Raw genomic sequence first — 26451 nt, 5'->3', positions numbered from 1 at the left:
GTAACGCAACAGATCCCTTACTGGGTCCCTTCCAAGTGGCGTCACATCGCAAGCGTCCAGAAGGAGGCGGGACTTCCGGGCCAAGCAAGCCATATCGGCCGCGCCGGAAGTCCCTACTGAGGAAAGCTTTGAGGATACTCTGTTCATAAGCTCACAGTGAATATAGCGTTCCACAGACTCGGAAGAAAGGTTGGGACAAGGGTTCACTGGCGATTGACAAGTACTCGGGGTAGTGAAAAGCAGGAGTTGGAACATGGATAGCCGCTTGCAGGAGATCCGGGAGCGGCAGAAGTTACGGCGACAGCTCCTCGCGCAGCAGGTCCGCGGCCCTGGTGGCCCCTGTGGGAGGGATCGAGAATGCGAGTGCGCGGCCGCCTCCTCCTTCCACACCCCGCCTTTTTCTGTCCCCTCTCTACCTGCCGCTGTTAAGGCCTTTCTGGTCCTTCGATCCTGATCCCTGGTTCTCCCTTTGTAGTTCTCAATTTTCGTGGTGCCCCGAATGTTTTTCAAGTTCCTGCCGCGGTCTTTGTGGTGCTAAACCGAATGCCACGATTAGCCTTTAACCTTTGTGGAACGCCCACCGAGTGTCTGGCATGTTCACGCCAGGATGAGTGTCTTGTTATTCCCTACATTTCTCTTCACTATTTAACTGGTCATCTATTTCTTACTTTTCCTCGTCGTCAGTCCCAAATTCTTGAAATTGTGGTTTCATTATGAAATATTTTTACAGTTTACAGTATTTTCTTTGACATCTTTCTAAAGACTACACTGGAAGTAGTCTGAGTGTAAATTTTATATTCTGCGTCTTATGTACAATATCCTTGTCACATCCACAGTTAATATTTGAAATCTTACTCTGTGTTAGTCACAATAATCTCCTGAAACAGGTAGTATTACCTTCACTTATCAAGTAATGAAATAGGCTCCATAGGTTAAGGAATTTTACTCCTGGTCGCTCACTTCTCGGCTGGGAAATAGAACCTAGGTTGTCTCCCCAAAGCTTATCTTCTAAACCATTGTCCTTCACTTCTTTCTTGTGCATGAGTAAGTTAACATTTGCTGATTAGTAGCAGAAAATACAGCTTGTGTACAGTTCTACTTAAAATCGAGGCTGTATTTTCAATTCTACTATTCATATCAGTAAAAGTGGTAGGAGAAATGCTCATAGACTGTAATTAGTCATCTTGCTGTTATTTTTCAGTAAACTTGGTTTTAGTAAATGGACTTCTGAAGTCTGATGAACACATTTGTGGTATACTGCTGAAACTGTGGGAACTTGGAATCAGATTTATTCCTTATCCCGCTGGCATTACGATCTTGGACAAATCAAATATCCTTTCTAAGTCTTCTTTTCCCTAACTTCTTTTATCATATTATCTTCAATAATGTTCAGTAGCTCTTTGTTGCTACCACAGATGTTTTACTCCTTAATATGGAATTCAGATTTCTATTTCACTCAAGATACATTCATAGGACAATTATTTGTTGAGTGTTTTACACTCAACAAATCCCAGGGGCTCCAGCTTTTAAAGTTTTTTATGAATTGGTTGCACTCTACTTAGCCTTGTAACCATTATTTGTTTGCATTTGTTTGTATTTTGCAAAATTTTCCCAACTGCCAAACAAAATTTATGTTGCCGTTTTAAGGTAGTGAAGTTCAGCATTGTGTCCATAAATAGTAAGACTTAGCTTGAGTAAAACTGGATCGATTTTTATTAGAGCATAGCATAAATAAGTTATATTATATAAGCTGATGCCTACAAAATGTTTAACATGGTACCCACAACCCTGTGCAAACACAGTCTTACCTGCTTTTTTTGGTTATTGCTACTGCAGGTTGAATATCTCTTAATCTGAAATGCTTGGGCCAGAAGTGTTTTGGATTTCAGACTTTTTTCAGGATTTGGAATATTTGCATATTACTGGTTGAACATGCCAAATATCAAAAGTTTTCAAAATATGAATGCTTCAGTGACAATTTGCTTTGAATGTCATGTCAGTACTCAAAAAGTTCCAGATTCTGGAGCATTTTGGATTTTGGATTTTCGGATTTGGAATGCTCAATCTATATTAATTCGTGTATATTACTTTACAGGAATTTGGCTAAAGTGTCTTATTTTCAAATACAGATGGTTCCAGACTTACTATGATTTGACTTAACAATCAACTTTATGATGGTTTGAAAGTGATAGGCATCCAGGCTGCTCAATGACTTATGATGGAATTATGTCCGATAAGCCCATCATAAGTGGAAAATACTATAAGTTGAAAACGCACTTACCACGTTTATTTTGAAACAGATTTACTTTCAACTTAATGGGTTTATCAGGACATAACCTCATAAATCAAGGAGCATCCGTATAACTGAAAGCATAAAATGTTTGCCAGCTGTCAAACTCATTCTTAATTAATGCAGTTTTTTTCCAGGGTTTTTCCAGTTTGTCTTGCAGGCTGATTAATTCATTGTTATTGTGTGTATGTGAATTAAGGTGTTTTTGTTTTTTAAGTATTTAATATATTAAATGCTGCTACAAATGTCTAGAAAGGCTGTCCAATGCATTGTAATCTAATTTCTGATTTTGCCTTTTCTCAGCTGGGAGCTGAAAGTGCCGACAGCATTGGTGCCGTGTTAAATAGCAAAGATGAGCAGAGAGAAATTGCTGAAACAAGAGAGACTTGCAGGTCAGTCAAATAATTCTTTTTTGTGTGTGTGAGACAGGGTTTCACTCTGTTACCTAGGCTGGATAGGTTGGAGTGCAGTAGAGTGATCATGGCTCTCTGCAGCCTTGACTTCCTGAGCTCAAGTGGTACGCCTGCCTTGGCCTCCCAACGTGCTGAGATTATAGGTATGAGCCACTGTGCCGAGGCAGGTGGATCATTTGAGCCCAGGAAGTCAGGAGTTCGAGGCCAGTCTGGTTAACATGGTGAAACCCCGTCTCTACTAAAAATAAAAAAATTAGCCGAACGTGGTGACGGGCGCCTGTAATCCCAGCTACTCGGGAGGTTGAGGCAGGAGAATTGCTTAAAACCAGCAAGCGGAGGCTGTAGTGAGCTAAACCAAGATTGTGCCACTGCACTCCAGCCTGGAAGACAAGAGTGAGACTCCATCTCAAAAAGGAAAAAAAAACTGTGAAAGAATTACTGTTTTACTAAACAGATACCCCTAGGTAGGTGTGCAGTGTATTGAGAAAAGCATCAAAATAATGATTTTAGACACAATGGTTTTTATTGTCAGTTCATTAATTATGAAATATTTATTTTCTGAGGATAGTAAGTTCCTATTTGTAAAGTACTTAGAAAATGGAATGTTAGACTAAAAATTAGCATATATACTATAAATAAATAAGTATATTTAAGTTTTTTTTTTTTTTTTGGAGACGTAGTCTCTCTCTGTCACCAGGCTTGAGTGCAGTGATGTGATCTTGGCTTACTGCAACCTCTGCCTCCAGGGTTGAAGTGATTCTCTTGCCTCAGCCTCCCAAGTAGCTGGGACTACAGGTGCGCACCACCACTTCCAGCTAATTTTTGTATTTTTAGTAAACATGGGATTTCATCATGTTGGCCAGGCTGGTCTCGATCTCTTGACTTTGTGATCCGTCTGTCTCGGCCTCCCAAAGTGCTGGGATTGCAGGCATGAGCCACCATGCCCAGCCTAGAAATTTATATAAAAGGAAATATACTTTACCCTAAAGTGGTATTTATTTGGTAGTTCAGAAAGCATTTGAACATTTTTTCGTTATTCTAATTTTCAATTTGGACATCTGTTTTGCTCAAAACAGATTAAAATAATACATACTATATAAGTTTCTTTTCAATATATCACTTATAGCAGCTTATTTTCTCATTTGGTTGCTTTCTCATGAAAATGAAGCACAGAATTATCAATCAAGTTATTTGACTTTTTGGATGACTTATAAACTGGGTAAATAGATACTCTTTAATCAGGAAAACTTTGTCTTGTTCTTTTTTATAATCTGTTTATTATTATTATTAATAGATACTTTTATGCATCTTGTATATGTTTGTGAGTAATATTTCTGTTTATTTTTCAGGGCTTCCTATGATACCTCTGCTCCAAATACGAAACGTAAGTATCTGGATGAAGGAGAGACAGATGAAGACAAAATGGAAGAATATAAGGCAAGTAGAGAGTGAAATAAGTTTATGGTCAAAGAAAACATAAATTCAAATGATAGATTTATATTTAGGAAAACAAATTTGATAGAAAGCCTCATTTTAAGATGTGCTAAAATAATTATCAGTGGCGTATGTTATCACTGGTTACATTAAGACCATGGTATCAGTTTTCTTATCTTTTTCTTTTTCTGTTTTTTTTTTTTTGAGATGGAGTCTTGCTCTGTCGCCAGGCCGGAGTGCAGTGGCACAATCTTGGCTCACTGCAACCTCCGCCTCCTGGGTTCTCAGGGATTATTCTGCCTCAGCCTCCCAAGTACCTGGGACTACAGGTGTGCACCACCATGCTCAGCTATTTTTTGTATTTTTAGTAGAGATGGGGTTTCACATGTTGACCAGGATGGTCTCGATCTCTTGACCTCATGATCCACCCGCCTTGACCTCCCAAAGTGCTGGGATTACAGGTGTGAACCACTATGCCCAGCCAATTTTCTTTTCTTAATGCAAGAGTTGTGTGGATTAAATTAGATTATGTATATGAAGCACTTAGCATAATGTCTGGTAAGAACTAGGTAATTTTATATATATATATATTTTTTTTTGAGATGGAGTCTCACTCTTGTCGCCCAGGCTGGAGTGCAGTGGCGTGATCTCAGCCCATTGCAACCTCCTCCTCCTGGTTTCAAGCTATTCTTCTGCCTCAGCCTCCCAAGTAACTGGGACTACAGGCACGCACCGCCACGCCTGGCTAATTTTTGTATTTTTAGTAGAGATGGGGTTTTACCATATTGACCAGGCTTGTCTCGAACTCCTGACGTCATGATCCACCTGCCTTGACTTCCCAAAGTGTTGGGATTGTAGACGTGAGCCATCGTGCCTGACCAGCACTAGGCAATAATATTCTTAAAGACGACTGAGGATATAAGTGTATCATAAACTTTGGGCCCGGTGTTGTGCCTCACGCTTGTAATCTAAGCACTTTGGGAGGCCAAGACGTGCAGATCACATAAGGTTAGGAGTTCAAGACCCTCCTGGCTAATGTGATGAAACCCTGTCTCTACTAAAAATACAAAAAATCAGCTGGGCATGGTGGCACATGCCTGTAATCCCAGCTACTCAGGTGGCTGAGGCAGGAGAATTGCTTGAACCTGGGAGGCAGAGGTTGCAGTGAGCCGAGACCATGCCAGTGCACTCCAGCCTGGGCAACAGAGTGACTCTGTCTCAAAAAAAAAGAAAAAAAAACCCACGAAACTTTGAGTAATTGATTGGATCAGATTTTGAGAAGCTGTAGTAGTCTTTTTTGAGGAGGAGTTATTCCATGTTGACAATATTGGATAGTACAATCCAGATATTTTTAGGATTTATGGCCTAGACTACACTGTAGAAATATTTCTGAAAGAGCCTCAAGGGAAACCCAACTTCTAACTTGTAGTTGCAATATTTAGTTGAAATAGTTGAAAGTATTATGGTCCAAAAAACTTACTTCTGTTTTTTGCAAGTTAATTGTATATAATAGAGATAAGAATGTATAGTTTCAATAAAATCTCTAGAAAGTTCAGTGAAATAATACCTAATCTCGCGAATAATGTCTTATATGTTGCAGTTCTGATAATATATAACTTAAATGCTTGTGATTATTTTAGGTGGAACCATATGCAGTTGCTGATATTCTAACCTTTTTGACCTATAAGCATAGCAGTTTCGTATAGTTTAATCTAATGGAAATAAAATTGCAACATTGGTGGTCATATCTTTCATGACTCAAACTAAACTCTAATATTTATAGTATTGTATATGAGATAAATAGTTTTAGACAAATCAACAAAATAGTAGTTATAGTAATTATTATTTATGATAGGAAATTTTTTTATGAAAAGAATCAACTAGCTAGATCTAATGATGGGAAAAGCAAAGACTTCAATGTTTGACTTCAATGCTAATTTAAAACATTTATTAAATCTTAAGGAAATAAAGTATTTATGTTGAGTTTTAATCAAGATGTGATAATTAGAGAAATAGCCCCTATTTGTAAAACATTTACTTAATCTTATGTTTTTCAAGGATGAACTAGAAATGCAACAGGAAGAAGAAAATTTGCCATATGAAGAAGAGATTTACAAAGATTCTAGTACTTTTCTTAAGGTAAAATAAATAATTTTTGTAACTCATCACATTTAAGCTCTATACCTGAAAAGATTTTAAATACCTATTTGTCTTCAAGATATTTTTTGATTATTTAAGGATCATTGTTATGAAATAAAGATTATTTAAAATTGCTCATGAAATAGTCTTCTGATATTTGGCTAGTGTGAGATAAAGGTATATTAATATCAGTAGCTACTGAAAAGTAATAATATTAGTTGTATTTTCAAATATTACTATTTTTTAAATCTATCAATTGACTGCATTTTGTATGACCTTGTAGTAGAAAGCAAAGTAGAGATAATTCATCTGCCATTACAGTGCATGCTACAAATTTGATTTTGTTTTTTTTAATTTAGGGAACACAGAGCTTAAATCCCCATAATGATTACTGCCAACATTTTGTAGACACTGGACATAGACCTCAGAATTTCATCAGGGATGTAGGTATGTCAGATTTGTTTGGAATACGCTATTGCTGACTCTCAATTACATGCATGTAATTTATCCAATTTGTGGATATTTCTAACAAAATTATTCTTCCCAGCTTGACATCTTTCTTTTGTTCTCAGTGCTCCTGATATACCTTCTTTTTCTTTTCTTTCTTTCTCTCTTTCTTTCTTTTTTTCTTTTCTTTTCTTTTCTTTTCTTTTGTTTTCTTTTCTTTTCTTTCTTTTCTTTCTTTTTTTGAGACAGAGCCTTGCTCTGTTGCCCAGGCTGGAGTGCAGTGGGGAGATCTTGGCTCACTGTAACCTCTGCCTTCCGGATTCAGGCGATTCTCCTGCCTCAGCCTCTTTAGTAACTGGGATTACAGGCACCTGCCACCGCGCCTGGATAATTTTTATATTTTTAGTAGAGACAAGGTTTCACCATGTTGGTCTCAAACACCTGACCTTAGGTGATCTGCCTGCCTCGGCCTCCCAAAGTGCTGAGATTACAGGCGTAAGCTATTGCGCCGGGCCCGGTATACCTTCTTTTTCTGTAAATCAATATTACTATTTTTTTGCTTGTTTCTTTTTGGCTCCAGTTTGGTACTATGCCTATTCTTGCATTTTAGACAGATTTATTGAGATAATACTTATATACTGTACAATTCACTCAAAGAGTGTAATTCAGTGTTTTTCTTTAATGTATCCACAGGGTTGTGCAACTATTACCACAATCTATATTAGAACATTTGCATCTCCCATAAGGAAGCCCTGTACCCATTAGCAGTCAGTCCCCATTTCCTCTTTCTCATCTACCCCTTCTCAGCCTTAAGTATCTACTGATCTACTTTATATTTCTATACATTTACCTATTTTGGACATTTCATATAAATGAAACTATACAATGTGTGGTGGTTTGTCATGGCTTCTTTCACTTAGCCTATTTTTAAGGGTCATTGATGTTGAAGCATGTGCCTGTACTTCATGTTTTTAAATTGCCAAATAATATGCCATTATATATGTTTACCTTTCTAACAACTACTCAAGTGTTTTTCCAAGCAGCTGCACCATTTTACATTTTTACTAATGATGTATGATGGTTCCAGTTTCTTCACATCTTGGGCACTTACTATTATCTGTTTTTTATGGTAGCCATCCTAGTAAGTGTGAAGTGGTATTTTATTGTAGTTTTGATTTGCATTTGCCTAGTGGCTAATGATACTGAGCATCTTTTTATATGCTTATTGGCCATTTAAATATCTTTTTTAGAGAGATATCGTATACTTTGTGTATTTTTAAATTGTTTCACTGTCTTTTACTATTGATAACAACAGTCTTATATGTTCTCTTTGTGTGTGGGTGTGGGTGTGTATTTTTTACATATTCTGAGTACAAGTCTCTTACCTGATGAATAATTTGCAAATATTTTCTCGCATTCTGTGGGTCACTTTCTTGATAGTATATTTTGTAGGACAAACATTCTATTTTTGATATAATCAAATTTAGTTTTTCCTTTGTTACTTGTAAGCAACATTACTCTTGAAGTAGAGAAACCAATTTTAATGTTTTTGTAAGCAAAATGTAGATGTAGCATAAAAATTTGTGGTTAAATTGTATAACCAGATTTAGATATAAACTGCTCTGCTCTTAGGATACCTGCCTCCCCAAGGCAAAGAAAACATACTTAGAAAACTATTACAGATTGAAGAAAAGTTGTACCTTCTGTTTTGTAGATGAGTAGAAGCTGACTCTGCTGTCTTGAAACTTGACTATAATAAAATCTTCAAATTCATTTTATTTGAAATGTGATCTGCCACCACTGATTGAGGAAGCTTTATAAACTCTTTTTCTTTTTTTCTTTGATGTTAAAATTACTAATATTTGTATTTTTGGTTTTTAAATTAGGAAGTTCATATAATTTATTGTTGTTATAAGTATGCTTCCTGTTTGGGAAGAAACACTTGTTTTCTTTGCTTTTGAATAACTATCCAAGAAATTAAGTACAAATCTTAATCAGGTTCTTTAGGAGAAGGTTTTTTTTGTTGTTTTTTTAGCTAAGAAGAAGGGGGAAAAAATCACACAAGAAAGGTAATTTATTTTGTTTTTTTTCCCCTGAGTGTTAAACTGGATGCTAGGGGTGATTGTTTAACTTAATAAATATGTGATATTAAGTGGCTTATTGACTTGGACTGGGTTTTAAGAACATCTGGATTTTTACTTGCATGTCATTAGTTATGAAATCTGCATACATATTGTTTAAAATTATTAGAAATTAAGCTTTCTTAAGAGATATGAGTCAAGTGGTGTATGTATTGTTTTGTTTTCTTGAAAGGGCTCATAACTTTTGAATTACTGATATTAACTTCAGTTGAGTTGAATTTAGACTTTACTATTTTTTCTGCTCAGGTTTAGCTGACAGATTTGAAGAATATCCTAAACTGAGGGAGCTCATCAGGCTAAAGGATGAGTTAATAGCTAAATCTAACACTCCTCCTATGTAAGTGTTTTTATTCAATTACTGTTTATTCCCAACTCAGGCTTAAAATATCAATTTGTTTATCCTGTAACCTTTTTTCTTTTTCCTAAATTCAGCACTCATGTTAACATGCTTTATTACTCTGTTTCTTCTCTCTGCTTTTTTGTTTTTTAAAGACTGGATCTCATTATGTTGCCCAGGCTTGTGTCCATCTCCTGGGCTCAAGCAATCCTTCCACCTCGGCTGGACTACAGGCATTTCACTCCTGGCTCTATATTTCTTTTTTGAGATGGAGTCTCACTCTGTTGCCCAGACTGCGGTGTGGAGAGCAGTCGCGTGATCTCGGCTCACTGTAACCTCCGCCTCCTGGGTTCAAGCGATTCTCATGCCTCAGCATTCTGAAGAGCTGGGATTACAGGCATGTACCACCATGCCTGGCTAATTTTTGGCACACACCACCATGCCTGGCTAATTTTTGTATTTTTGGTAGAGACGGGGTTTCACCGTGTTGCCCAGGCTGGTCTCAAACTCCTGACCTTGGGTGATTTGCCCCCCTCAGCCTCAAAGTGCTGGGATTACAGGCATGAGCCACCTCACCAAGCCCTGTTTCTTCATTATAGCAAAAATGTTGATTTGAAACTCTGGTGCTGACTTCACAGTGGGCTCTCAGTTTTTTTTTTTTTCAGCTTTTCAGATAATTTGCTTAAAGTGCCTCTAAATATTTTTTCTTCTTAAAAGTCATCCAAACCGGGCACGGTGGCTTGCCTCTAATTCCAGCACTTTGGGAGGCTGAGGCAGGTGGATCACCTGAGGTCACGAGTTTGAGACCAGCCTGGCCAACATGCTGAAACCTCATCTCTACTAAAAATGCAAAAATTAGCCAGGCATGGTGGCACGTGCTTGTAATCCCAGCTACTCAGGAGGCTGAGGCAGGAGAATCATTTGAACCTGGGAGGCAGAGGTTGCAGTGAGCTGAGATCGCTTGATTGCACTTTAGCCTGGGTGACAGAATGAGACTCCATATTCTTGATAACTTACTTAAAATGCCTTTAAATGATATCTTGTCAAGTAATTTGTTTGTTAAAGGAAGCTTAGAAAATGTAGATTCAGGATAAGAAGAAAACAAATACTAATAACAGCTTAGCATTCTGAGATACTATTCTTAACAATTTGGAATATGATAATTCTTTTTAACCTTGCTAAACAGAATAATATTTTCCTCAGAAATGTTTATGAGATCTTTGCAATTGGAGAATTTAGCTTTAAATGTTTTGTACATTTAACGATATGATGAAATGTGTTTTGGGCTGGGTGCGGTGGCTCATACCTGTAATCCCAGCACTTTGGGAGGCCGAGGTGGGCGGATCACGAGAGCAAGAGATCAAGACTGTCCTGGCCAACATAGTGAAACCCTGTCTCTACTAAAAATATGAAAATTAGCTGGGTGTGGTAGCACATGCCTGTAGGGAGGCAGAGCTTGCAGTGAGCCCAGATTGTGCCACTGCACTCCAGCCTGGTGACAGAGTGAGACACTTTCTCAAAAAAAAAAAAAAAAAGTATTCTGTAAGTCATTAGAAGCACCACAGAATGTCTTAGTATGTGGAGAGGAAGTCTAAGTATACTCTAATATTCGTCGTATTTTAAAATACACCTTTACTTGCTTGCTTATTTATTTATTTATTTACATAGAGACAGGGTCTCACTGTGTTGCCCAGGCTGGTCTCAAATTCCTGGGGTCAGTCAGTCCTCCCACCTTGGCCTCCCAAAGTGTTGGTATTATAGGCATGAGCCACCATGTGTGGCCTAAAATATACCTTTAATGAGATGTTGAGGTGGGAATATCACTTGAGCCCAAGAGTTTGAGGTTGTAGTACTCTATGATCAGGCCTGTGAATAGCCACTGCATTCATCCTGAGCAATATAGTGAGACCTTGTCTCAAAAAAAAAAAAAAAAAAAAAAAACCACGAAAACCCATTTACATTTAAAGCATTTTAAATTTAAAATATTTTCATGCTATGTGAAAATATCTTTTCAGTAAAGGCCAGTACTAACTTATATTAGGTAGCATGAAAAGACTCTTAATAGAAACATTTTTATTAATGACAAAACTAATAAAAGAAAATTATATGAAAACTGTGTTTTAGGGAGAAGCATATAAAGCTTACAGAGAAATGGATTTTCTAACTAACTAAACAATTGAGAATAAAACAATGAAAAATTCAGATGAGAATGGAAAGGGGTTCAGAGACACATCTGAGTATGGATTTTTAATATTGAGAGAAGAATATATTCTGGGTGTACATGGGGAATAATAGGACTTTTACTATGTAGTTTAATTATGTTCATGACTTAAGAAAGATCACTGGTAGATGGTTTAAGTCTATACTGAAGAAAAAAAGACTCTCAATAAAAAGGCCTTTAATAATTAACTTACTGATTACTTTGTAAATAGTGTTCAGTAATAATATTTAGTGATATCTAAGACTTTTCTTTCATTACCATCTGTTAAGGTACTTGAAAATCTTATTTAAAAAGCTTTTTTTAAAAAATCTCATTTTTTATGATTTAATCAAATAGGTACTTACAAGCTGATATAGAAGCCTTTGACATCAGAGAACTAACACCCAAATTTGATGTGATTCTTCTGGAACCCCCTTTAGAAGAATATTACAGAGAAACTGGCATCACTGCTAATGAAAAGTGCTGGACTTGGGATGATGTATGATGAAACTTTCTACGTTGTAATGAATTATTTATTTTCAAATGAATATGTTTATTTGGTCAGAAAGTGAGATAATATCATCCCTACTTTTGTACGGATTATAAATGTAGATTTATAGTGTAAATTATAGCTGAAGGTCCAAGGTACATTGACCAATATTACATTATCTTTAATTTGATTCTTCTTCTCAAGGCAAAAATTGAACATTGAGCAGATAATAAGCAAATAGGCTATAGAAGACTTACAATTTTGGTCTTAGAGTCCTTGGCTCTTTAAACCATTTACAGTGTAGTAAAGTATGGATAAATAGCCTTTATGGACACATAATCACAATTTTGTTGATTAAATGATGGAGTCCTGCATAAGATGACATGAGAACAACTGACCAAGCCTAGGTAGATGGGACATATGAATACAGAGGAGGTGGCACCTGAACAATATAAATATATTAGTTGGAATTAGTCAAGAAAGATGTGGGACGGGTCTTACAAGCACAAGGAACAACAAGAACAGAAGGGATGGAGGCAAATGACTATCTGGTTGTGGGGTGGAGGTCCTGTATGTACATTGGTATTGTTGGAACACAGATTGGGACTATCTTGAGGTGATGTGTCAGGAGTTTGGACTTTTATTCTGAAGACATTAATAAGTCTTTGAAGAGTTTTAACCAGTTTAGTAAAAAGGTCAGATTGGTGTTTGGAAGCTGGGGTAGAGTCTGGGAAAGAATTCTGGAAAAATGGCTGGGCATGGTAGCTCATGTCTGTAATCCCAGCACTTTGGGAGGCGAGGCGGGTGGATCACGAGGTCTGGAGTTTGAGAGCAGCCTGATCAACATGGTGAAACCCCAGCTCTACTAAAAATATAAAAATTAGATGGGCGTGGTGGCACGCACCTATTATCCCAGCTACTTGGGAGGCTGAGGCAGGAGAATCGCTTGAACCCGGGAGGCAGAGGTTGCAGTGAGTTGAGATTGCGCCATTGTACACCAGCCTGGGCGACAGAGCAAGACTCTGTCTCAGAAAACAGAAAGAATTCTGGAAAAAGGAGAATAATTAGAAGACTCTTTCTTAGAGTAATGTAATGCTGAGATGAAGGGACCCTCAATTAGGGTAATAGTAGGCATGGAAAGAAGGTGATAACTTCAGTAATGTTTAGGAGGTAGATTTGGTAAGATTGAGTGATTGGAATGAGGGGAAGAGTTAAGGATAACTCATGGTCTCTATCTTGGGATAGGTGGATTGAATTGTCACCAACTGAGAGTGAGTTTCAGAAGACAAGCGGGATTAGAGAGGTTAAATAATATTGAATAAGTTGATTTCTAGGTATATGTGAGACATTCAAATGGAAGAGGTCATAGGAATAGAATATGAAACTCTAAGGACAGGCAGATCTGGTTTCAAAATACATATTTTAGAGGATTATCACATAAAATCCATGCAAATAGATGAATTTATCCTGGGATCGTGTCTCAGTATAAAAATGTGGACTGATGGTAAAACCTGGGAAAACATTTACAATTAAATACTACGTATAAAATAAATTTAAAAACGAGTTGTTCAGTGATGAATGAAGAGAACCAGGAGAGTATGAATGTAATGGAAACCAAGGGAACAGTGAGTTTCAAGGAGAGTGTAACCAGGAGCGTCCTGCGCTTCTAGAAAAGATGTGGGGCAAGGAAGGGACTGAAACTGGAAGACATGTTTCTTAGAAAACAGATGGGAATCCTTGCATGTCCCTTTCTGAGTTAATGGTGGTTACTACTCTTAATCATATCTATTTTTCCAAGATTTACCTCTAATTCTTCCTCTTCCTTGAAGCTTTTCCTATTAGCTTTAATATTCCTAGCACTTTTATTTACATTTGTGTGGCTCCTATAATGTAAAAGTTTTTCCCCTTCCCTGTTTAAAGTGTTATCTGTATTTATTGTTGAAAAATCAGAAAAGTGCACAGAATGTAGTATTTCTAAGACGTAAGATTAAAGACTTAATGCTCTTGATATTTATTGCAGATAAGTTTTCCAGATAGGTATAAATTTACATTCCTTTCAGTAGTGTTTAAGAATGTCTAGTTAAGCATATCCTCATTAAAGTTGAATATTAATATTAAAAACCATTTTTTGTCAGTTTGATCAAAAGAAAAAATTTAAGCAATCTGATTATGTCCTTTATTAATAATTAGGCAGAACTTTGTTTTCTCTAACCAATCCGTGAGGTTTCAGCAGTGAGGTACAAGAGCTTCAATTATATATAATAAACTAATACAGTTTTTAAAATAAAGAAATTCTATTTCATATGCAGATTCTTGATTTCAGTTTAATTTCACTGTACTTCAGCTCTGGCTGGCATATTGAAAAATTTTGTCTGGCCCCAGAGCCCTAAGCTCTTAACTTTTATGAGATACTATCCTAAAGAAAGTGCCAGTGGTTAATGTAATAACAAAATGTAAATAAGAAAAGTGTTTGGGTTTCACAGGTATTCTTTTTCATGGTGGAGAGTCAGTAGTGGTCATTGTGTTTTACTTAAGAACACAAGAATTTAATGAAAGTACCAACACTTAACTTTTAGAATTAGTGTCAAAAGAGAATATTTTTTTTTTTTTTAGCATTTCAGACTTTAAGTAGTAATTGTAGGAAAATATGTGTATTGATTTATTGAGAAGTTCTTCTGTAGGTACTAGATATCACAGTCCTCCCGAAACATTTATTGCTATATTTTATTTTTATTTTGTCCCTAACTCTGGGCTCAGTTAAGTGCTTCATTCTTTTTCAGTAAATAATAAAACATTGCTGGAGAATCTCTCTTAAGCTCTATCTTAAAAAATTCCATAATCCTATAGCTATTGTTTCCTATAAGCTCTTTCCATATAAAAGCAAGTGTATATATGTATATGTGAGCACATGTGTGTATGTTGTTTGTATATAAAGTAACAAAACAATAGAACAAGTAATTTTAAGGATAATGTTTATTTTCTATTATAGTTCCTAATGGAAACTAATATACTTAAAGAACACATCTATCCTAATCTTAATTGTTGTTCTTTTGGATTTAGGATGAATGGGAAACAAAATACTTTTATGCAATATTGTTTTGATTTCTTACAGATTATGAAGTTAGAAATTGATGAGATTGCAGCACCTCGATCATTTATTTTTCTCTGGTGTGGTTCTGGGGAGGGGCTGGACCTTGGAAGAGTGGTAAGATGGTGCTTTTATAAAGTGGATTTTTAAATTAATAAGAAAAAAAATACAACAGTATGTTGCATAGGATGTTTGAAAGTGGATGTTATTTTGTCCTTTGTTTCTTAAATAATTCTAAATTATTGAGAAAAAAAATTTCCAGAAAAGAACGTAAGAAAGGCAATACTGGTAAATTAGTTAACCAGCACTAGGAATAAATGTGTAGCTCTTTCAAAAGACGCTTCATTACAAGTACAGGAAGAGAACAGCTTAAAGATTTGAAGCTCCAAATTATACCTCAAAAATGAGCTGCTTGGTGTCATTTACAATTCTTTATGAGTAGCTAAAAAGTATTCTATGAGTAGCTGAAAGTATTCAGGAGCATTGGCTCCTGAAATCCAAATGGAAGTCAAATAAAATTGGAAAAGTAACACAGCATATGGAAGACATGAATGAATGAGAAAGAAGTTATAATACCTGAACTTATTTTAAGTATCTAATATTTAATTGAATTTCAGAGCTTTTTTATTTTATTTTATTTTTGTATTGGAGGTTTTTTTTTTTTTCTTTTTTCTTTTTTTTGGGACAAGGTATCAACTCTGTTGCCCAGGCTAGAGTGCAGTGGCACAGTCATGGCTTACTGCAGCCTCGACCTCCTGAACTCAAGCAGTTTTCCCACCTCAGCCTCCTAATAGCTGAGACCACAGGCACAACACTACCCCTGGCTAATTTTTTTTAGTATTTTCAGAGATTAGGTCTTTTTATGTTGCCCAGGCTGGCCTCAAACTCCTGGGCTCAAGGGATCCTCCCACCTCTGCCTCCCAAAGTGTTGGGATTACAGGCATGAGCCACCATTCCTGGGCCTGATTGGCCCTGGCCAAAAGGAACAAAATAATATATATGCTGTTTTAAACAAGAATAACAACAGTATTATGACTAGGTATCAGGAGTCTTAATTTTGCTCTCAATTCGTCTGCTATGTAACAGTAAGACTTTGGGCAAAAAGATACTCTTGAGGGTCTCAGTTTCATCACATTTTATTGGTTGACACTTTTCATTTTTATGACATATTACTTACTATACACCAAACTATCTCATTTAATCATTCCAATTTGGGGAGGTATCCATTTGACAGTTGAAAAATTTAAGTAGGATTATATGAGATAACAAGTATGATTATATGGAAATAAGATCGTGCCCAAATTCTGAAATTCTACAATTACTTTATATTCTTTATATAAATAGTAAGGCTGTTGGGTAACATCACTGCTTCTATTATTTATTAACTCCAAGGTAGACTATAACTGTATTTCAGTTGAATATCTCCATTTTTTTTTGGTGGTGGCTCTTCAAGATGCTATAGAAAAGTAAGAGTGAAACATATGTTTTTATAGGCATATTGGTATTTACTTTAACTTTAATATCTGACTTTGATCTTTCCTCTCATCTCTCATTCCCCAAATTAGATTGAAAATGATTAGGAGATTTTTATCTTTTTTTTTTTCTTTTGAGACAGAGCCTTGCTTTGTCACCCATGCTGGAATGCAGTTGTGCTATCTTGGCTCACTGTAAAGCCCTGCCTCCCAATTGAAGCGATTCTCCTGCTTCAGCCTCCTGAGTAGCCATCCAGGAGGTTTTTATCTTATTTGCTTATGCAGCAGTTTATCATACTGGTGAGAGTTTGGCGAAAAATGATTTAAGATTTAGAAAAATAATTCAGCATGATAAATACTCATGAGCTTTTGATAAATTAGTGGATTAGGGCATGTAGAATTTAGGTCATAGTGATGTTAATGACATGGTGCAAAATAAATATTTAGTAACAGGAACAAATATTGATCTTGATTTCGGAGATTTTAAAATAAAACTCTGCTGGGTGCAGTGGCTCATATCTGTCATCCCAGCACTTTGAGAGACAGAGGCGGGCAGATCACTTGAGGCCAGGAGTTCAAGACCAGCCTGGCCAACATGGTGAAACCCCATCTCTACTAAAAATACAAAAATTAGCATGGCATGGTGGCACGTGCTTGTGGTCCCAGCCAGTTGGGAAGCTGAGGCATGAGAATCACTTGAACCTGGGAAGCGGAGGTTGCAGTGAGTGAAGATTACACTCCTGAACTCCCGCCTGGGTGAGACTCCGTCTCTAAATAAATAAATAAATTAATTAAATAAAATAAAATTCTAAGTTTCATTTTGAGGTGTTATCTTACATTACCCAATAAGCATTCCTGAAAAGTGTATGTTTTATACTCTACTATATCTTTTTTTTTTTTTTTGGTTCAGGGGGAACTCCCAACAGGATTTCCTGTGGTGGAAAGGAAGCTTGTTGGAAAGTTTTTTGTTTTTTGGTTTTTTTTAAATTATACTTTAAGTTCTGGGATACATGTGCAGAACATGCAGGTTTGTTACGTAGGTATACACGTGCCATGGTGGTTTGCTGCACCCATCAACCTGTAATCTACATTAGGTATTTCTCCTAATGCTATCCCTCCCCTAGTCCCCAACCCCCCTCTACTATATCTTTATATGTACTTGATCATCATACCAGCAATACTGTACTTATTTATTTATTTTTCCTTCCTTTATTCTTAAGTTGATGGGGATAGGGACTGTGTCTTATTCATGTTTTTATTCCCAGCAGCTACGCAGCACTAGCATATGGTAGACTTTCAGATGTCACTGTGAGCAATCATTTAGCTGGTATTTGTTTTATGTTAATGTGTAACAGCTTCTAGGTCATTAAGGTTCACATCTCTATTTTCTAGGTTATGTAGAGATGAAAGTACCATTTTACCCAACAAAGAGATACATGTAGCAATTTTAAGTTTGAACATTTTTACAGTTGTATTAAATATAGAAATAAAGTTTTATAAGACTCTCATTTGAAGTTAGCATTTAGAAGATTTTCAACAGTGTACAGCTTTGTCAGAGAATAGAATATTGAGGTGGTGGGAATCAAATTGTGTTTTGGATTATTTTGTGATTACAGAAGGTCTGAGTGCTTAAAATTTAAAACCCCATGTCCATTGATGACACTAGAATGTAGAATTGAGAGATGATGTAATCTTTCTATGTTTTGATAGTCAACTATATATGTGACGTTGATATCCACAAGGTATATATGTATTCCGTATTATGGCTATATATTTAAAGACTGGCATTTCTTTTTATATTCTACACTGAAACAAAATTACCTTGAAACCTTGGAATATAGTGTCTGAAGCCTCTAGAAAGTTTTTTTTTAAAGCTAGTTGGTTATTGTAAGTATTGTTTATTTCTTTAAGTTAAGGATTTCTGTTTAAAATTCTTTTGTTTCTAGTGTTTACGAAAATGGGGCTACAGAAGATGTGAAGATATTTGTTGGATTAAAACCAATAAAAACAATCCTGGGAAGACTAAAACTTTAGATCCAAAGGCTGTCTTTCAGAGAACAAAGGTATTGCCTTTACTGATTTGTTTTTTTTAATTTTCATGGTTTTCTCTCAAGCTTTTCCAAATCACTATATACTGTTTAATTAACTTTAATAAAAAAGTCCTTTTCTTAGACTGGTGAAGATAGCATTGAGCATTACAGGAATACATCCAAATTAGTTTTAAAATGTTTTATTCATTGTCTTAGATAACCCCACCATGCTAAAAAGGGGCGTATATGTTCCTCTATGTCCTAAATGCCATATTTCTATTAGATAAAGGCTTTTGATCACACTGACCCGTGGAATTTTTCTAGGCTCAGAAAGAAGAGAGAGCCGCAAAACTCTAGCTGGCCAGCTTAGAGACATATTTCTCTCTTCTTTCCTTCTTTTTCCTTTACAAGAACCCCTGAGAACTTCTGTTCCTTGTGACTCTGAGTTGCTAGTATCAGGTTTTAACAGGTTTTGTTCTTTACTTTTTAGGGAGCCACTGGTGGGAGGGTCTTTCTTATTAAGTCTTTTTTGGACTGAAATCATGCCTAGGTAATGAAGCCTCCGTAAAAATTCCAAGACAGGGGTTGGAGAGCTTCTGGGTTGGTGAACCTGTGGAGTTTCTGGGACTGTGGTCCACTTGGAGAGGGCACAGCAGCTCCATGCCCCATGCCCCATACTTTTCATTATGTATCTCTTCCATCTGGCTGTTTTGAGTTGTATCTTTTTAGAATAAATAGATCATAGTAAGTAAAGAGCTTTCCTGAATTCCTTGAGCTGTTCTAGCAAATGATCTAACTCGAGGAAGAGGTCGTGGGAACCTCTGATTTATAGCCAGTTGGTCAGAAGCACAGGTGACAATCTGGACTTGTGATTGGTATCTGAAGGTGGTGCAATCATGTGGTTCTCAGCCCTTGACCTGTGGGGTCTGCACTAACTAGGTAGATAGTGTCAGAATTGAATTGAATGTGTTGATGAAGAAATGAAGAATTGCTTGGTATGGGAAAAATCCACACATCTGGGATCGGAAATGAAGTCTTCTGAAAATACTGAGTGTTGTAAGTGAGAGTGTAGAAAAGAGTTTTTCTTATTTACATGGCAGTCTTTCCTCATCCAGAGATCCAGGTTTTCCTGTTGTTTTGTTGCCCATAGAACTGTATCTCACCAGAAATGGTGGCTCACTTCTATAATCCCTGCACTTTGGGAGGCCGAGGTAGGTAGATCACCTGAGCCCAGGAATTTGAGACCAGCCTGAGCAACATGGCGAGACCCTGTCTTTACAAAAAATTTAAAAATTAGCCAGGTGTGGTGGCGTGTTCCTGTGGTCCCAGCTACTTGGGAGGCTGAGGCAGGGGGATCACTTGAGCCCAGGAGATCAAGGCTGCAGTGAGCTGAGATCGTGCCACTGTACTCCAGCCTGGGTGACAGAGTGAGACCCAGTCTCAAAAAAAAGAGAAATAACTGTATCCCAAAGATTTGGAGAAATGAGGATTGTTTTAGAATTGAGGATGTCAATGTAAAAGGTTTTAGAATGACTGTTGATTAAAAGAGATTAATTGGTCTGCTCTTGTTATTTAGGAACACTGCCTCATGGGGATCAAAGGAACTGTGAAGCGTAGCACAGATGGGGACTTCATTCATGCTAATGTTGACATTGACTTAATTATCACAGAAGAACCTGAAATTGGCAATATAGAAAAACCTGTAGAAATTTTTCATATAATTGAGCATTTTTGTCTTGGTAGAAGACGCCTTCATCTATTTGGAAGAGATAGTACAATTCGACCAGGTAGGACCTCAGTTAAAACAACAACAACTTTATGATTCTTTGGGTTATGCATGTCAAGAAATAGGACACGGTGTTGTGTGAAATAAAGTTCTTATGCATTTGATTCCTTTTCTTGCTGTACTCAAATATGAACAGTTTCAGGTCCATAGCAAAATTGAGAGGAAGACACAGAGACTTTCCACATACCTTCTGCCCCACACATGCATAACCTTTCCAATTATCAATATCTCCCACCAGAGTGGTACATTTGTTACAAATGATGAACCTACATTGACACATCATAATCACTCAAAGTCCACGGTTTACATTAGGATTCGCTCTTGGTATAGTAATTCTGTGAGTTTGGACAAATGTATAATGACATCTATCCACCATTATAGGATCATACTCAATAGTTTCACTGCCCTAAAAATCCTCCATGCTCCACTTATTCATCCCTACCCACAACCCTTGACAACCACTTATCTTTTTACTGTCTCCATAATTTGCCTTTGTCAGAATGTTATATAGTTGGAATTGTATAGTATGTGGCTTTTTTAGATTGGCTTCTTTCATTTGGTAATTGGCATTTAAGATTTCTCCATTCCTTTTCATGGTTTGATAGGTCATTTCTTTTTAGTGCTGAATAATATTCCATTGGATGTACCACAGTTTATGTATCCATTTACCTACTGAAGGACATCTTCCAAGTTTTGGCAGTTATGAATAAGCTACAGTGGAAATCTGTGTACAGGTTTTTGTGTGGTCATAAGTTTTCAGCTCCTTTGGGTAAATGCCAGGGAACACAAATGCTGGATTGTATGGTAAGAATGTGTTTAATTTTGTAAGTAACTGCCACGACTGTCTTCTGAAGTGCCTGTACCTTTTTGCATTTCCACCGGCAGTGAGAGTTCCTGTTGCTCCACATCCTCACCAGCATTTGGTGTTGTCAGTGTTCAGGATTTTGGCAATTTTAGTGTGTGTGTAGTAGTATCACATTGTTGTTTTAATTTGCATTTTTCTGATGGCATATGATGTAGAACATTTTTTCATATGCTTATTTGCTATCTGTATGCCTTATTTGGTGAGATGTCTTTTAAGGTCTTTGGGCCGTTTTTTATTTGGCTGTTTGTTTTCTTATTGTTGACGTTTAAGAGTTACTTGTATATTTTGCAGAATAGTACTTTATCAGATTTGTTTTTGCAAATATTTTCTCTTATTCGGTGACTGTCTTCTCATTGCCTTGTTACATGTTTATTTTTATTTAATTAATTTCTGCTTTTTTATTTTCTTTCTACTTTCTTTGGATTTACTTGCTGTCTTTCTATCTGAAGTATTTTTAGATTGATATTCAGGTTAGGGGTAAGGTTTAATTTTGTACTTGTAAACTACTAGTATAAAAAGAAAGAAATTGAATAGGCAAGAGTTTCAAGAAAGAAACTCTTGCAAAAATTTAGTATTAGCTACATTAAAATAATGAAGAACAATCTGATTGATCGAAGTATAGGTGTTTGGGAGTTAGCCATATAAATAATAGTATGTGCAATTGAGAGTCTGTTCAAGAGACCTTAATTTATGGCCAGGCACTCTGGCTTACGCCTGTAATCCCAGCACTTTGGGAGGCCGGGGTGGGCAGATCACTTGAGGTCAGGAGTTTGAGACCAGCCTGGGCAACATGGTGAAATCCTGTCTCTACTAAAAATACAAAAATTAGCTGGATGTGGTGGTGTGTGCCTGTAATCCCAACTACTTGGGAGGCTGAGGTGGAAGAATCGCTTGAACCTGGGAGGCAGAGGTTGCAGTAAGCCGAGATTGTGCCACTGTACTCCAGCCAGGGTGACAGAGTAAGACTCTGTCTCGAAAAAAGAAAAAAAAGACCTTAGTTTATTAAGTTGCTCCTGAAATACACTTCTTCCTCAAGGAAATAGCCTAAGGTATTTCACATATACCTTAGGAATACCATTTACCATTGCGTTAAAATAAAGGTTTACAGATAACTATGTGAGTCAAATATACTCCGAAGCCAGACAATTTTTTTTTTTTTTTGAGACAAGGTCTCACTCTGTGGTCCAGGCTGGAGTGCAGTGGCACGATCTTGGTTCACTGCAACCCCTGCCTCCTGGGTTCAAGTGATTCAGCCTCCTGAGTAGCTGGGACTACAGGTGTGCGCCACCACGCCTGGCTAATTTTTTGTATTTTTGTTAGAGACGAAGTTTCACCATGTTGGCCAAGCTAGTCTCGAACTCCTGACCCCAAGTGATCGCCCGCCTCGGCCTTCCAAGTGCTGGGATTACAAGTGTGAGCCACCAGACCCAAGCCAGACTATTTTAAACTTACTCTGTTCTTAGTAATACTTTTCAAATTTCTAGTAAAACACAATGTTGCAGTGCAGAATTTGGAAGAGAGGGGAGTCCCTTGGACTTCTACAGCCAGTTTACTCTGCAAAGATGCCCATGTTTTATGTAAGAGACAATATAGCAAGGGAGACAGAGTATTAGTTATTTTTATTATATCTTTAAATTTTCTGTTTCTTATGGTTTGTGGTGTTGTGTTCCACATATATTGAATATCATGTGCCATAATACCACAAACGTGCCAAAAAACAAACTAGAAGGCAGCAAATAAAAATCTCATGGATTTAATAGTCAGTGAGAGCCCACAGGTGTGGAATGTGCTTCTTGATCATGGTATCTGTCAGGTCATACATAAAAGGCACAGTATAATTGACCTTTTTTTCTTCAACTATTATTAAATCTTATTGTATTCCTGCACTGTTAGAAACTAAAAATGTTTTGAAAAACAATGAACTAAGCATTGTACAGAAATGGCTACTGTATTTTAGAATGTGATCCTAGTGAAATATTTTTCATTTTATAGCTTTTTATGATGCATCTACTATTCTAAGAAATAACCTAAGGATGATGGGGCAGATATATTATAACCCTAATTTTGCCGATAAATAACCTAATTCTTAGGGATAATTGAACCTGTCCCAAATAATGCTGTGTCTCTTGTAATGCTCCAGAGGCATATTTCCAGGGACCCTTGCAAAAGACATGTCTATAAGAGTCACCACACCCAGAGAACCCCAAAGCATGGTGTCTGTATTGGGTATTTATAGTTAATTTTGTAGTTCCTTCTATTCTAGAGACAGTTTAATTAATCAGAAAATATCCTTATTAGAAGCAGAGCTGTCTAGCAATATAATTGACAAAATAGCTTTTTACCTACAGAAGTATAATGTGCAGTGGAGATTCTGAGAAAGAAGAAATAATTTTCATTTTATGTAAGAAATATATTTGAGTTGGATGTTGAAGGGTGGGATTTTTAACAGGTTGACAGGTTAGAAAAGAAAATAATATGGGCACAAAAATAGGGGTTAGTATAGAAGAAGTTACTATAGTAGTTCATTGTTTTACTTAGAGGTTCATGAAAAGCATTAATGAGAAGTGTTATTGGAAAGTTCATTCAGCCATCATTGTAAAAGATCTTATATTTCATATTTATGAATTTGGGCTTTGTGGAAACAGTTGGAAGGTTTTTGAGCAGAGAAGTGACGTTTTAATCTTTGCTTTAGGTTTTCCACTTTTAGAGGGAGGAGAAGCTATAGGTTATGAGATCATTACAGTATATATGTATGTCTGTGACACGTGTTATATGGTAGGGTATTGACTTTGTTAAAAAAAACGGGGGGGGGGCTTAAATTTGAGTGTAGCAGTAGAAATGGAAAGATAGGAATGAGTAGGAGTAACATGGTAGTGGTTAAATTTCTCAGACCTATCAACTGAGAATATTTTCTAGTTAGCAAGTGTAGAGCAAAAGTTGGCTCCAAGATTTTAATCAGAAAATGGCACCATTTACATAAATAGGAAGATTATATATAATTTATTACAGTTTCACTAAACCCAAACTCAGTGTAATGTATAGGATTTTTTTTCTCTAAGTTCTATTCTCACAAAAGATAGTACATGGATGGGGACAATGAAGAGGATATATTACAAAAGTTACAGTCTAGAAGGAAAAACAAGATATATACCTGTTAAATCTTTAAAACATTCCCACAGTTAAGTGCTATTCTGTAAAAGACATCAATATGGGATGAATGATGGGGACATCCTTAAGAATGCACTGGGGATTTGAACTAGCTTCTTAAAAATTAATAATAGAAGAGAAAATTGCAAATAAAAAGTATAATCTTTGTTTCCTCCATTGCAGGCTGGCTCACAGTTGGACCAACACTTACAAATAGCAACTACAATGCGGAAACATATGCATCCTATTTCAGTGCTCCTAATTCCTACTTGACTGGTTGTACAGAAGAAATTGAGAGACTTCGACCAAAATCACCTCCTCCCAAATCTAAATCTGACCGAGGAGGTGGAGCTCCCAGAGGTGGAGGAAGAGGTGGAACTTCTGCTGGCCGTGGACGAGAAAGAAATCGATCTAACTTCCGAGGAGAAAGAGGTGGCTTTAGAGGGGGCCGTGGAGGAGCACACAGAGGTGGCTTTCCACCCCGATAATTGTTGAAGACATTGAACCTATTCATCCTCCTCTAACCTTCTTTACTGTAATTAAATTTCAAGTGGGAGACTTAACTTTAGAACTCACTTCCAGCTTGCACTTTGCTTTAATTTCTCTGAGCTCCAGGAATGTCTTAGCCAGCCTCGCTTGCGGTTGTCACACACACTGTCTCATTTTTTTTCAGGATGAATGAATAATCCTGCCTTTTGTTATGTGCATGAACAGAATGGAACAATTCAAGTAGCTTCATCTTCAGAGACTGAATTTATTCTGATAGACTTCAATTAATTACAAAGGATTTTGCTAATTTTGGGGAATAAATAATGGAAAAAGATCCTGTCTGTGGTATCATGCTAGTGCTGACAGGAGTTGGTAATGCACATCCTGTCACTGCTGCTATAGCAAATGGGGAGCTGTTTGGGGCCCTGATAGAGTAGGGTTGGAACAAATGGTAAGCTTCTGTCAGGGTTTTAACATTTTCTTGATGAAACAATAAAAAGAGGTGAGCTTTTTCATCTTTTTTTAAAGTTTTAAATAAACTCAGATATAATTTGAATACTGAAGAAATTAAGAGACTTTGAACAAAATCACCTCTTCCCAAATCTAAAATCTGATAGGGGAGGTGGAGATTCCAGGGATGGGTGAAAGAAGAGATGGAACTTAGTAGGCAGACTTTAAAAAAAAAAAAGGTCATCATCGTAATCTCAATTTTGTGGCTATGACTCCTAATCATGCTTCCTAAGAAGCAAAGGAGGACAAATATTCATGTGCTAGATAGCACTCTGGTGTGAACTTGAACTGGGATTGACCTTAAATTTTATATTCCTCAAATAAAAGAGAGGCAACAACAAGGCACCTCATTATCAGATGCTTGGTTTAAACATTTTGGGACTAAAATACTTGGTGATGAAACGACATACACCTTTAAACTTCTTATGGAGATAGTTTAATGTAAAACCAACTATAGAAAACCCTCAAGGATACAGCTTGGAAATTGGAACTGCTATTGCCTTTTATTAAAACCATATGGTGTGATGTTTGTTTTTAAAATTATATAAGACTTTATGCTGTCACTTCTCTTGCTATACTGTAATTCATGTTTTAAATGAATTTGATAATGAAATTATATTATTATTCTTGATGAATACTTTTCTTATTTTTATGATTTTTCTAATGAAACTTTAAACTTTTGAGATTTGAGTCTGTTTTCTATAAGTAGAATTACTGTTGTTACCAGTTGAAAAAGGACTGACCTAAAATCAATCTCTTTTTTTTGTCTGATGGATTTTAATGACCATTCTGTGCTCATATTATACCTAAGATGAGATTATAGTACATCCACCAAAGACTCAGTTTGAAGATAAGGACTGAATGATAGAAGAAATAAGGCTGAGATCCTTAAAAGCCTAGTACTATTTAGTACAAGAGAGCATTTTTTTGCTGAAATTATGGTTTTTGCTGAAATTATGGTATATTTTCAACTTCACTAATTACAAATTATCTAGATTTAGAACTCTATATGTCAGCATTGACCTGGGAATGAGGTCAGGATGGAGAAATTCCGCTTGCCTGTGATGGGTCCTTAGAAGTAGCAGCTAAAGAGTAACCATGTCCTATACACAGGGCTCTCTATTACGTTCCATACCCTGGGCCTACCCAAGGTGACATTCCTGGAGGAGGTGA

At 36.6% G+C, this 26451-nt stretch overlaps 1 protein-coding gene across 1 annotated transcript; it reads left to right on the top strand.

The window, feature by feature from the left end:
• The first annotated feature begins 88 nt into the window (after positions 1–88).
• Positions 89–25100, top strand: METTL14 (methyltransferase like 14). Its single transcript, XM_011977606.1, has 11 exons — positions 89–319; positions 2594–2682; positions 4053–4140; positions 6196–6276; positions 6636–6723; positions 9111–9201; positions 11759–11900; positions 15004–15096; positions 18398–18514; positions 20058–20268; positions 24463–25100. Exons 1-11 carry the CDS (start codon positions 254–256, stop codon positions 24765–24767), a joined length of 1371 nt encoding a protein of 456 aa, XP_011832996.1. The 5' UTR covers positions 89–253; the 3' UTR covers positions 24768–25100.
• The last annotated feature ends 1351 nt before the right edge of the window (positions 25101–26451 follow it).

Source organism: Mandrillus leucophaeus, unplaced genomic scaffold (assembly GCF_000951045.1).
Source record: "Mandrillus leucophaeus isolate KB7577 unplaced genomic scaffold, Mleu.le_1.0 Scaffold181, whole genome shotgun sequence".
Lineage (NCBI taxonomy): Eukaryota > Metazoa > Chordata > Mammalia > Primates > Cercopithecidae > Mandrillus > Mandrillus leucophaeus.
Note: the sequence above shows the minus strand (reverse complement) of the source record. Positions and strands in the feature narration are given on the sequence as shown.